The following is a 12153-nucleotide window of genomic DNA, read 5'->3' on the forward strand; positions in this document are numbered from 1 at the left end:
GGAAATATATTTTTCAGTGTTTACTTTAAAGATTATTTTACTTCCATTTTCCAATAACACATCCCGCTTTTGTTCACAGTGTATGGAAAAGAGTGGGCGTTGGATATTGTGCCATATGCAGAAGAGCTTCGAGAGATGCAGCCAACCCCTTCGGCTATGAATTATGTTCGCCTCGCACAAGATTGATAGTTCTCCATAGGCGTCGTCGCTATCCTCATCTCATAAAGCTCTTCTTTGGGGCACGGCGAAATGCCGTTAGTCCCGGGTTATATGCACATCTCGCCGATGTCATTCCCGTGACCCAGTTAGTTCACCTCCCCCCTCCCTCACCGAAAAGTGAAATGTGGTAGTGGGAGGGGTTAGGGGGCAGCTGCCCCTTTAATTAGCATATGCTGAGGCAGGTGCTCGGGTTTGTGCGAAACGCGATAATTTGTGGATGACTGCCATTTGAATAATGCCCCTTAACTAAGGAACATTTCGGGGAACGGGATGTGGATAGATATTGGTGGTGCCAGAGGGGGGTTTGTTGCAAACACACACACACACACAGAGAATTGCAAATTGACCTGCTCATTATGGAATTTCAGCCTAATGGATTTTGGCCATCATTTTGTGGGCCTTTAAAAAGTGTTAATAAGGGTTAGGGTTGTGGATTTAAGGGGGTAATTTGCAAACAGGTTTTTAATTACTGAACTATATGTTTTCAGGTTGGTTGATACCAACTAATAAAGCATTCTAATCAAAGTTAAAAATCTGTGAAACGCATTTACCCTTTTCCCCAAAGTCTTCCCAAGGAATTTTGAGCCAAAGCCCGAAGACATTGCCTTGCATCGTCAACAAGTATGCAGCAATTTGAATTTGGCTTCTCTGCATAACACAAATCTCTTCTGGCATTCACCTCTGGCACGTGTGCAAGTGGGCTTATATATATCTTTGTCTGCCCAGAACCGTTCTAATCCCCTTTGCCATGCATCAACCTCTGCAGTCTGAGCCCAAAAAAGAGGTTAAATCCAATTCGGTTCAGCTTTTTTGGTGGCCTCTCTCTGTTCGAAATCCCCTCCCCTTCGCAAACAGCAACAGCAACAATGCCAGCCTTGGGGAAACCCTAGATTTTCCCGAGTGCAACCGTCGACGACCACTTCAATTTCAATGTAATCTCTTTAAACGTGAAACTACAATCGACGAACCTCTAAATGAGTTTCGATTTCTGTGGGAGAGGAAGGGGAAACGAAATCAATTTTAGATGCCAACTCGCTGCACTTTATTTGATTTCATTACTCGGCCATTTTCATACTTTCCCTGTACGAACAATCAAACATTGATGTCAGAATTTAATATGCTGTATAAATCGTTTTGAGCCATTGACTCATTCATGCGTTCAGTTTATATATCTATATACTATATATATATATTTCGAATTCGTAGAATCAACAAACCAAAGTTGTCTCCATGGAATGTATGTAAGCCGCCCTCCTCGTTCTTTTTTTTGGTATTTGTATGGAAAAAATATTTATATTTACACGCAACTCATACAGCGGCAGCGTCACTCCACGTTTCCTTCTTTTTTTTACTTCTTTGTTTTGTGAAAAGCATATAAAAAAAAGCAAGAATTTTCCACTCTTATTGCTTTTCGAAGCTTTTTCAACGGTTCACATTTCATTTATTTTCACTGGCTCCCTGAGTGTGTGTGTGTGTGTGTGTGCACTTCACAACTTAATACACTTTATTATTGAAAATATTTTTTATTACAAGTGGGCTGGGCCTGATCGCTGAGAGGGTTTCCCGGAATTATTCGTTGGCTTGGCTATATATATAACCCTGACACGCAGCTCTCATAGTTCCGTTTGTTGGGCATTGATTTGCTGCACTCGTTTCGAGGAAATACAAATATAAATATACAAAAAAAACAGCAACCACCCACCCCTCCCCCACACAACACTCTTATATATAGTACCCACTTTTTATATACATTTTATAGCTGCCGCTCTAGCTGGCTCTCTGATTTTGATATTCATGTTGCATGTTGCTGACTTTTGAAGTTTTTGGCAATTTCGAACTGGAACTTTTTTTGTTGAGTGGGCGTTGGTTTTCTTTTTTGGGGGCCCCCAATTTGAATGGCTCTCTTTGCATTGTTTACTTTAATTTACATTTCTTTTTTTTTTCGCTTTTTATGCGTTTCTCTTTGTGGGTGGTGGGGATGCTGAATTGATTCTTTTTGTTTTTCGGTTTCGTATGCAAATTCTGCGTGAACTTCTTTAATGAACTAATTTTGTGGCAGAGCTGAGCTGCGATCTGCCTGCTGCTTCTGCTTCTGCTTCTCCGATTATTTATGTATTTCCCGCTTACGCTCGCAACGCTGAATTCAATTAGGCCTCTCAACCCCTGTTTATTTATGTGGCTGGCTGCCTCATTTGCAAAAGTTGCCAAAGATTCGCTTCAGCCGCCTCACTCTCAGTCTGTGTATGTGTCAGTTTGATAAATGATATCAATTTCTTATAGACCCCCAACACACACACACTCACACACAGAGGGCATCAAAAGTTTGTTTTAGAATGTTTCTGTTTTTGTTTTTACTGGCTGACTGCTGCTGTTTCTTCCCCCTTTCAAGACCCAAGACCAAGTCCAAGTCCACTTTTGCCAATTTGACACTTTTAGCGATGCGCGTGTGCCTTGGCACTTGAATTTCAAATGTATCTCAAGGCCTGTCAGTTGAGAGCATGAATTTTTAATGCGGAATGAGGCAATCTCTTAGGGCACCGTTCGTAGCGTAGCGACTTCTTCCCAATATGCTAATCGGCCAGGCCTGAAGCGGGTTGAGTCTTCATTCGCCTTCAAGCGGAAAACTTTTTCTTTCCAAGATTTGCCTAAGTAAATTATCCAAAAAGGGGGAAAACAGAAGTAAATGGTTTTTTGCCAGGCAACAGGTTTTAATAATACTTTTTTTTGTATTTTATTAAAAGATTTTATCAAATTTTTATCAAAACTAAAATTTAGTAAATTGAAAAGGCAAGCTAAGCTATCATCACAGTTTTCAAACAATTTCATTCAAAAGGCATAGATAGAAAGCTTTTTCCCATATAAATTTTAAAATTCCCCAAAACAGCCAGTTGGGTCCATAAATTATGTCAGCCATAGCCCCCTCCTGACTCTCTTTTCCCCAAAAAAATATATCGAAAAAAATCTCAGCAATAATTTAAAATGCCAACGGACATTCATAACGAGCATACAATTAACACAAATTCCCATTGGCAGGCAGCTATTAGCCCAGAAAAACATACATCGCGCAGATACATTTGTATCTGCGGACCCACCAAGTAGCCAGATACAAAAAGAAGCAGAAAAAAACAGAATACAAACGGCGCGACAGACGGACGACAAAAAGGGCCGCGGGGCAAACGGTTTCCAGATCTCATGTAAATGACATCGCAGGGAGGGGACTGGCGGACTAGAAAAACTTTCGGCCACTAATCTATAATGCTGTCAGCCATTAAACAACTGAAAAACCAAATTTGTAACTCATTAAAACAAAGGCGAGGAGGGGAGGGGGAGAGAGAGAAAGAGGGGAAAACATGGAAAAAACGAAACTAACCAAAGTGAATGACTGATAAATGCCACTCGGCTGAGCTGTCTCATTTGGACTGCCAAATAATATTTAATTATAAACAAATAAACGAGACCCCGGGGTTAAAGTCAAGCAAGAAAGGTGCCGAGTGATTAATTATTATGTCAGGGAATTAAATCAAATATTTGAGTGGCGAGGAGAGGGAGAGGGAGAGGGAGAGGAACCCTGGTTGTCTTTACCCAAAAATCACGAAATGCAAATAAAAATGACTTTAAGGAAAGTCCAAGAAGAGCTAGGGAAAATGCGGCGGCGGCATGAAAAATTGAAAAGCCAACAGGCCTCGGTTAAAGATAACATAATCCATGGCCTGGAACCGTGAGGAACCTTTTTTTGTTTTTATTTTCCAAAGGGACAGGGGGAGAGGGAGAGATAGCGAGGGAAAAACATTAGCATATATCAATGCCAAATGCAAATAAATCATCAATAACATTTCTCTGCCACTTATGCACCACTTACAGATACTTACCCCGACGGAGAGATACCTGCCTGCCTGCCGGCCTGCCTGCCTCAACTGCAACTGCAGCTGCAGCAACGCGGGCTGCCTGCATTATTTTCTTGGATTGTGGATGGAAAGAAAGAAGGAAAATCGAACGCCAACGCGTCTCGTCGTTACGTCGTTACGTCGTTTCGTCTGTCATGTGCGAGTTTTGCGGCCCCTAACTAAGGCGCCTTGCATAAATTTACGCCAGAGGATAAGCCCGAAAAGAAAAGCGATCCGAAGAGCCGGGCAGACGACTGACTGACTGAAGGCAAACATAAAGCAATTTTATGCGTTTTTAAAATGCGGCAATTGACTGAAACAACAAAAGCGAACTGGAAAATTCAGGCAAGCCGCATGTGAGCACGTATTCCGCTTTTCCGTGAGGGTAAATCAAATACGAAAGAGATAGACAGAGAGAGAGAGAGAGAGGGAGACCAGACCAGACCGCAACGAAAGGACCAAGAGTACGAAACCCATACCCTCTGAATACCCTATAGAGCATATCTCAGTTTGCTGATAAGCAATATAACGCAAATGCTTGATGGTTTGTTGACGACCAACAAAAAGTTCTTCAGCTTGTGTGTAAACATTGAGGAAATACTGAGGAAAACAGCAGCAAGCAGCAGCAGGAGCAGCAGCAGCAGCAAGGACAACGTAGGAGCCAGCGTTTATAAATGCGCTACAGTTACAAATTGTTGCCACAGCTGTGCGTGTGTGTTTTTTGGTGCTGTGCGGCACATGTGCGCTCTAAACCATTTATAAATGTAACAAAAGCAACGCCAGCGCCAGCAGAAAAACGAGAAAAACCCAGTGAAAAGCTGAAAGCCCTTGGCACAAGTGCAATGCATAAATATAAACAAAGAGATACGAACTGAAGACGCTGAAAATACAGCACCAAGCACCAAGGTGTTATACGTTTCTTCTTTTTTTTTTGGGGGGATAAACAAAACGCGGTCATAAATCGATAATTCAAGGTGGCGAAAGACATAAAAAGAAAGGGAATCCAGTGAAAAGCATTTATAACTCCATAAAAAGTAACGCCTGAGATGGGATCAGGTGGGAAAAGTGTTCAGAAATATGAAAATAAAAATGAAATTCAATTAAAAAACAATTTTCTTGCCCAAGGAAGTTCAAACCAACAAACAAAAATCTAAAAAAAAAAGTGCAATTTAAGCAATTTGAGATACAAATTAAAATCTTCAAAAATATTATAATAAAAAGTGCTAAAATATCATCAAGAAGTTAAATTCCCGCAAATTCTATCTCCACCAAAACAAATTAGTATCTTCATAAAAGAAATCATCATCACACCACTGGCCATTCCCGGTTGAGTGCTAAAAATGTGCAATTTCAGCATTTTGTATCTAGAAGATACATTAGCGTTGCGTGTGTTTTTGTGCGTTATTTGGTATAATGACAATTTGACACAGGCAAAGTACTCGCACATGAAATTGAGCAATTTATATGCCAAATGTGTAATTTGATGTTCGGCCGAGATACATTTTGTATCTGCCGAGCAGATGTCGGTTAAACAGGACTACAGGAACTTTAATTGGGACCAGTTGGTTTGGCAAAAGTCTGCTCGTGCAAGTGAACAACATTGAGATACAAAGCGTATCCACAAGATACTTTTCTGTGTGTGTGTGTCTGTGTGTGTGTGTTGTGTGTGTGTGCCTGTGTATATGATGTGCAACAATAAACTTGCAAAAGAACATTAATTGCAACTGCTACTAGTTAAATGGCAGATGGTTAGTTGCAGCTGTGAGCTGAATTTCTATCTGCAAAATTAATTTTGTATCTATGAGATGCATTTTTCAAAGATTTTAAATATTTAAAAGACTAGAACTAGTTTTTTGCCGCAACAGCTGCAATTTATACAAAGCTTATCCATCATTAAACTAATAATTCCCTTCCATTCCACACAGAGCATCGTCCAGAATTAGCGCCATCGGAGGTAGGGAGCCAAGTAGCAACCAATGGAACATGTTGATGCCGGTGCGGGAGTACAACAAGCACATAGCCAAAATACCAAATTGCAAGATGAGGCAGCGGCCAACGCTTAGAGCCACCTTTGCATCCCTGCTGCTCCTTCTACTCCACTTAGTCCAGGCACTGGAACCGGCGGCAGCAGCAGCGGCGCCTGCCAGTGGTGCAGCCGGAAGTGGTGGTGCAGCGAGCGGTGCTGCAGGTTCTACATCCAGTGGCAATGCAGGTGGAGGTGGCAGTCTGAGCAGTGGACCACCCACTCTCATTGCCAATCTCACGGAACAAGGCAGTCCCGGTGTGTATAATTCGACAATGGGTTAATGCTAATTACCCGACTCTCTCTCTCTCTATATATATATGGCATTTATGTGGCTATTTAGCTGACCTTTCTGCCCTTTTACCCTCAACTCAAAATACGCTGCCATTTGGGGATTTGTTAGGATGTTTATGCGCGGTTCTGTTTGAGAAAATCTGTTAGATTGAATGTTAAAGGTATAAACTAATGATGGTGTTAGTAAGAAGAATAGATTTATTAGTGTGGCCATCCTTTTTAAAATCATCTAAGTGGCATCTCTTCTTCATTTATCTTCAATATTAGGTCAGCTTATAAAACCTAAAATCTATAAAAATATCAAACTATGCTAAAATGATTAATTTCCATTAAAATTAAAGATATTATAACCTTAAAATCGTTAACCAAACCCTTTTAATAAACAATCTGGCATCCCTTCAAGTAGATTTCCCTTCCTTTGGCCACACTAATTATTATTAAATTTCAGCTCAAGTCAAGATTTCGTGAAATCCTTACCATAAACATAGCTAAAATTTCGCTTGCGAGTGTGCTAATGTTTGTGTGTATTTCCTTGTGCGCATTTCCGGTTTCCGCTTCCGCTTGGCAAGCGGCAAGGAGGGTGGCAAAAACTATTAGCCACTTGGCGCTAAATAACACCACCCCATAACCCCCACTCGTCCCGTCCCTGCCACTGAAGCAAAACACTAAGCATCAATTAACCCAATTTTCAGAATCCATTTTCACCTGCAGTTACGGCTTCAGCTCACAGCTCACAGCTCCGGAGCTTTGGCTTTTTCTGAGTATTTTTCTAGCTGCGTGTTTCTCAGCCCCATGCTTACATATACATGGGCTTGCCTTTTCTGTTTTAGTTCTTTTTCTAACAGAGTTTTTCCTTTTGGCCAGCAAATACCCAAGTGGCAGTGTTGAAACCAACGTCCAACGTCCCAACTCCCAATTCCCCAGACCCACCTAATCCTATAGGTTTAATGCCGGGCACTCTTGTCCAGACTTTTCCGTGTTCCGTGCCGTTTCATCTTTTCTTTCGCAGGCGTTTGGCGCTATTGTTGTAGTTTGGTTTGGTTTGGTCACTGGACTTGGATCTGGAAATGGAAATGGAAATGGAGTGGAAGCCTGAAATCATAATTAATCCATTGATTTTTCAGATTCTTTTTTTGTTTTCAGCTTAAATAATTCACACAAATCATTTCAGCAATAAATATGAATTCTTTCGCAGCATTTAACAATGAATATTTCAGCAAACAAAAGTTCTTCCTTCCCCCCAGTCTAGGTTTCTCTTTCTTTTTTATTGTGTTAAAAAACATGGGATCCAATTACAAATTGATGAGCAGGTAATGAACGTAGCAAAAACATTAAAAAAAAAAGTGGAAAGTATATATATTGAATATTTTAATTTGGAAATGTCACAGTTGCAAACTTTGATTTCCCAATGTAAAGTCATAAATAATTCATTTTAACACATTCAACATTTATGAATAATTCCGTTGGGTTCTTTTTATGTTCTAGCTGTCGCTATTAATCAAATTATACGTTTACTATATGCATTTTTAAATTGTTTCTTTATGTCGTTAGGTCGCTTATGCAGCCGCCTGGAAATTTGGTCTGACAGACTGTCATAAAGTGCAGAATGCGGGTGGCTCTTGATTGATTCTCGTGGCCAAAAGTCCACCTGGAACGCAGCCAGATGTCGGGGATAATAAATTTCTGAAGATGTGACAACACTTGGGATGCATTTTATATGGCTGGAAGACTGCAGCTAAACGACCTGGATGTTGCCTGACCAATTGGGAAATTAATTATGAATTAACCTAAGGAAGTTGAATGCCAACTCAACTTTGAGCTGAAACAAACCTAAAATAAAGATGTACTTTAATGTTATCTTTAAAAGTATAAAATCTGAATCTAAAACTAAAATCACAACATCAATATCTCCTTTATACCTAAAAAATTATTGTAGCTTCTTCTTAAGAACCCCTAAGAACTCTGTTAACTAACTTTAAGATCTGGAAATAAAAAACTAATTTATATAAACTACCATGAAATGGCTTGTGGTGTGTCATCCTTTTTGGTTTCGTTTTCATGTTGAACTGTCGATCAAGTAACTCCTCGTTTGAGTTTGGGATCGGAGTCGGGGTCGGGGTTGGGGTCGGGGATACGCAGGAAGTTGTCTTAACCTGTCCATAAAGATGGCACTCCTCGGCCTACACGATTGCCGTTAAGAACTCGTTTTAATCTGAGACTCTTCTTAGCCAGCAACCTTCTTGTGGCTCTTGTTATTGTCGTTTGCCGTGAGATACGTCTTTTATGCATTTTCTGACTGCATCTTGATAGGAGACCCGGAGACGACGGGCCGGGCCAAAAAGATTGACTCTGGTTAGAGTGTTGATAAGGCCCCAGTTCGAACGGGCGATAAAGTCAATCAATCAGCTGGGCTGGCAGACAGCCGCGGCTCAAAGCGGACTTAATTATCTGTTTAGATAACCAAGGCCAAAAATAGCATTAGTTAGTGGTTGTTATGTTAAATAATGCTACAAAAGCGGTAATTTAATATGCCAATTGTGTGCGTGCGATGCGGCCACACAATGACCACAGTTGGCTTATGGCTATGACCATATTTAGGAGGCTTTTAGAGATGCTCGAACAAGACTTTGAATGGCTTTTATTAATATGTTAAACAAGCCATTTGGAAAGCTTAACAATTCCCGCATCGAGCCACCTGGGAAGTGTGGGAGATCTATGGCAAACCAAATTCATTCATAAAATAACTTTTGAATGAATATTATGCTAATAATGGAAACTAACTTTCTGGGTTGAAGTTAAGGTACGTGGATGGTTGTTTCTCAAACAAAAAAAAAGGTAAAGATGAATGATGATTTCTAGGTAAGTAGCTTTGTTTAGTACACAAAAGCATTTGTATACCTTAAGCAAACTTTACTTAAATATAAAGCAAGAGCAGTCTTTGCACATTCTTTGGTGAAAGAATTTATCTTAAATTTGATTTTGTTAAATTGCCTCTAAAATTATGTGCCGAACAATTTGCCAATCCAATTCCTGGCGAACTTAGAGCCACCCAAGAGGAAAACTTGTCGATTGCCAGGCCCTGGCCGAGAGGAGAAATAAAACTTTCACATAATGGCTTCGAAAGTTGAACACCCCGGCCGGCACAGCACATTGAGCTCACCTTTTTGCTTTGGCCTGGCCCAAAAACTTGTTCTTTTCGTCTGCCAAACAAATAGTTGGCCATAAGAAGTTGTTCAAATATTTATTTACTTTTTCAAGTTGCAAGCATATTTCCTTTTTTTTTTTTTTCTTCGTGTGTGTTGTATGTTCTTGTTGCCCGGTTTGGTCCAATGTTTATGTATAATTCCCTGGGCAAAGTTACCTACCGGCAGCTGGTGCGGTGGCGTTGCTGCCACTTTTTGCACTTCTGGCCAGGACCAAAACTAATAACAAATCTTTTCATTAGTTGCGTTAGACAAGTTAGTTAAAAAGTGCACTTTAGGCAAACAAATGCGTGTCTGAAGAAAGCAAAATAAAGCAAATTTTAAAAAAGGAAAAAACCAAATTGAATAGAAGAGGAGAGAAAAATCAGCTAAGCCAATAACCAGGAGGAACTTGGCCGGAACTTCGTCGGATGGGAAACTTTTGTGCGGTGGAAAGGGAGTGGTCTGTCCAAGTACTGAGAGCATAATGAAAGCATAACATTTAGTTAGCACCAGTGTATTCGCTATATAAACTGAAGCCCTGCCCCTGCATTGCCCTTCATGTACACACCGGATAGACAACAACTTTTCATTAATAACTCAAAAATGTTTTGTCTTCAAAAAGTTCACCTCTCTGGGAAGTTCGGGATGAGGATCAGGAGGAGGAAGGAGGGTCTGCTCCTCCGTTTCCTACAAAACTTTTATACTGTTGTGCTGAAAACAAATCAAAGGAGTTTCCGACAAAGTTATTTTTTCCTCCTTTTTTTGATGAGCAGGGAAGCAGAGGGGAGTGTGGGTGGGTGGCGAGGACTGTGACAAACAATGACAACGGCAATGAGCAAACCCAGCCATGACAATGGCAATTAAAGCTGCAGCTACAGTTATAGCTACAGAATCGGTCCGAAAGTTGGTCCATAAAAAGCATGGAAACACAACTATGGCAAATGGGTAAAAACTCTGGTAATAAAGGAAAATTATGATGATTTTCTATTTGGCATCGCGCCCGCGTTGAACAAAATCGTTTGGCGCGAAAACAAAGAACCATAAAACCGGGTCGGAGACTCTGAGAGGGGGAGGGAATCCCAACTAAGCACTCTGCGCCATCATCAAAGGAGAAAGCAGAGCGAACCAACTGGAGGAAAGAAATTAAATGACAGGAAAATATAAGTATTAAGCGATAACATTGTTGTTCTATCCCGAGAGCGTTAAGTGAAATCATTCACAGTCGAAAGAGCTGGCGACACGATTAAAATATCCTTCCGAAGAAATGGAAAAAAGTAGAAACTGAAAAGTTTGCAAAACTTTTAAATGTTTGAACAATTTTTATGGCAGTCAATAAGATGAGGGGATTACATTAAGAGACCATGAAAAAGATTGAAATGGAATAACTTAATAAGTTTGCTAAGTCAGAAAGTAGTTCAATTTAAAATGGAAGTTAATAAATTTAAAAGTTTATATGATTGTCGTTGGCTTACTAGTAACAGTAATGGATTTTTTTACCACTTCTTTTCTTTAATATATTTCCATCCTTTGAACCTTTTGCCTATTTCATCTTCCAACTCTTTGACAAATTGCTGTATGAATGATTTTCCAGTTTCCTGTCAAAGCGCCCGCAATTTCAATTTCCATTCAGCCAAGTGCCTGGTGGTGGCCAGTGCCTAGTGGCTAGTACCACTACTCCCTGTCCCTGCCGTTCATTATCTGCTTTGTAATGTCTGTTTATTAACAATAAAGTACTCTATATAAAAAAGACAGAACGGGCCATGGAAGATGGTCTGAAAAGAAAGGAATGGAAAGGCAACGAAACGGCAAAGGGAAAGCGCAAATAATGTTTAAACAATTTGTTGTCGTTTCGTTTCATTAAATGTCTATTCCCCCTCATTGACCAGCCCCCCACTCTGCTGTCCCTCGTCCTCCTCCTGAACCATCTTGTGCTCCTCCTCCTCCTTCTGCTCCTGCCCACTCGACACTAACCGACTGACTACTAGACAGTATTCCATATCTGGGCCGGGGGCTGTCATTATAATTTGCAAAAACTCGCTGGGAGAGCGAACTAGAAAAAAATTAGCAATAAAATGAAAAACAAAGTGAAATGGCCGCAGGAGCTGAATCTCCGCGAGAGTCGTGGCCACTTGTTGCCAGTGATTTCCTGCAATGATGACGGGATGACGGGAAGGCGGAGGTCGGCGGTCGGCGGGTTTGGGGGTAGCCAGTTGGAGTTGCGGGGGCGTCTGACGCTTCCTGGAGCTTGGCGCTTCCACTTGGCAGTCTCCGTACGCGAAATTATTATTGCTCTGCCTTCCTTTTCGTGGCAATCTATTTATACCCTGGTAGAGGGTATTTTTTTCCATTTAGTAAGCCCAAAATGGCATAATATCTGTGATATGTATAATATTAGTTTCTTAACTTAAGGTTTGTCTCTTAAATTTAATACATTCTTTCATTAACTACCCGCCTTGCTGATAAGATAATTATTGAAAAATAATAAAAGTAGTAATATAGCAGCCTAAAAAACATTAAAGTCTTAGGAAAATACCTTACTTTAAGCCGG

At 40.5% G+C, this 12153-nt stretch overlaps 1 protein-coding gene across 4 annotated transcripts in view; it reads left to right on the plus strand.

The window, feature by feature from the left end:
* The window catches only part of LOC108115454, a 75725-nt gene extending 67292 nt beyond the window's left edge, over positions 1–8433 (plus strand). For 2 of the 4 annotated variants that reach the window (XM_017226892.2, XM_017226891.2), the window contains one exon: positions 6029–8433. In XM_017226892.2, coding sequence (XP_017082381.2) covers positions 6087–6410 — 324 coding nt within the window. In that variant the 5' untranslated portion in view covers positions 6029–6086 and the 3' untranslated portion in view covers positions 6411–8433. Of the gene's footprint in view, positions 1–4815; positions 5010–6028 lie in introns of those variants that run through there. The other 2 variants (XR_001772799.2, XM_017226893.2) reach the window with 2 other exon arrangements.
* The last annotated feature ends 3720 nt before the right edge of the window (positions 8434–12153 follow it).

This window comes from Drosophila eugracilis, unplaced genomic scaffold, assembly GCF_018153835.1.
Source record: "Drosophila eugracilis isolate 14026-0451.02 unplaced genomic scaffold, ASM1815383v1 contig_1197, whole genome shotgun sequence".
NCBI classification, from domain to species: domain Eukaryota; kingdom Metazoa; phylum Arthropoda; class Insecta; order Diptera; family Drosophilidae; genus Drosophila; species Drosophila eugracilis.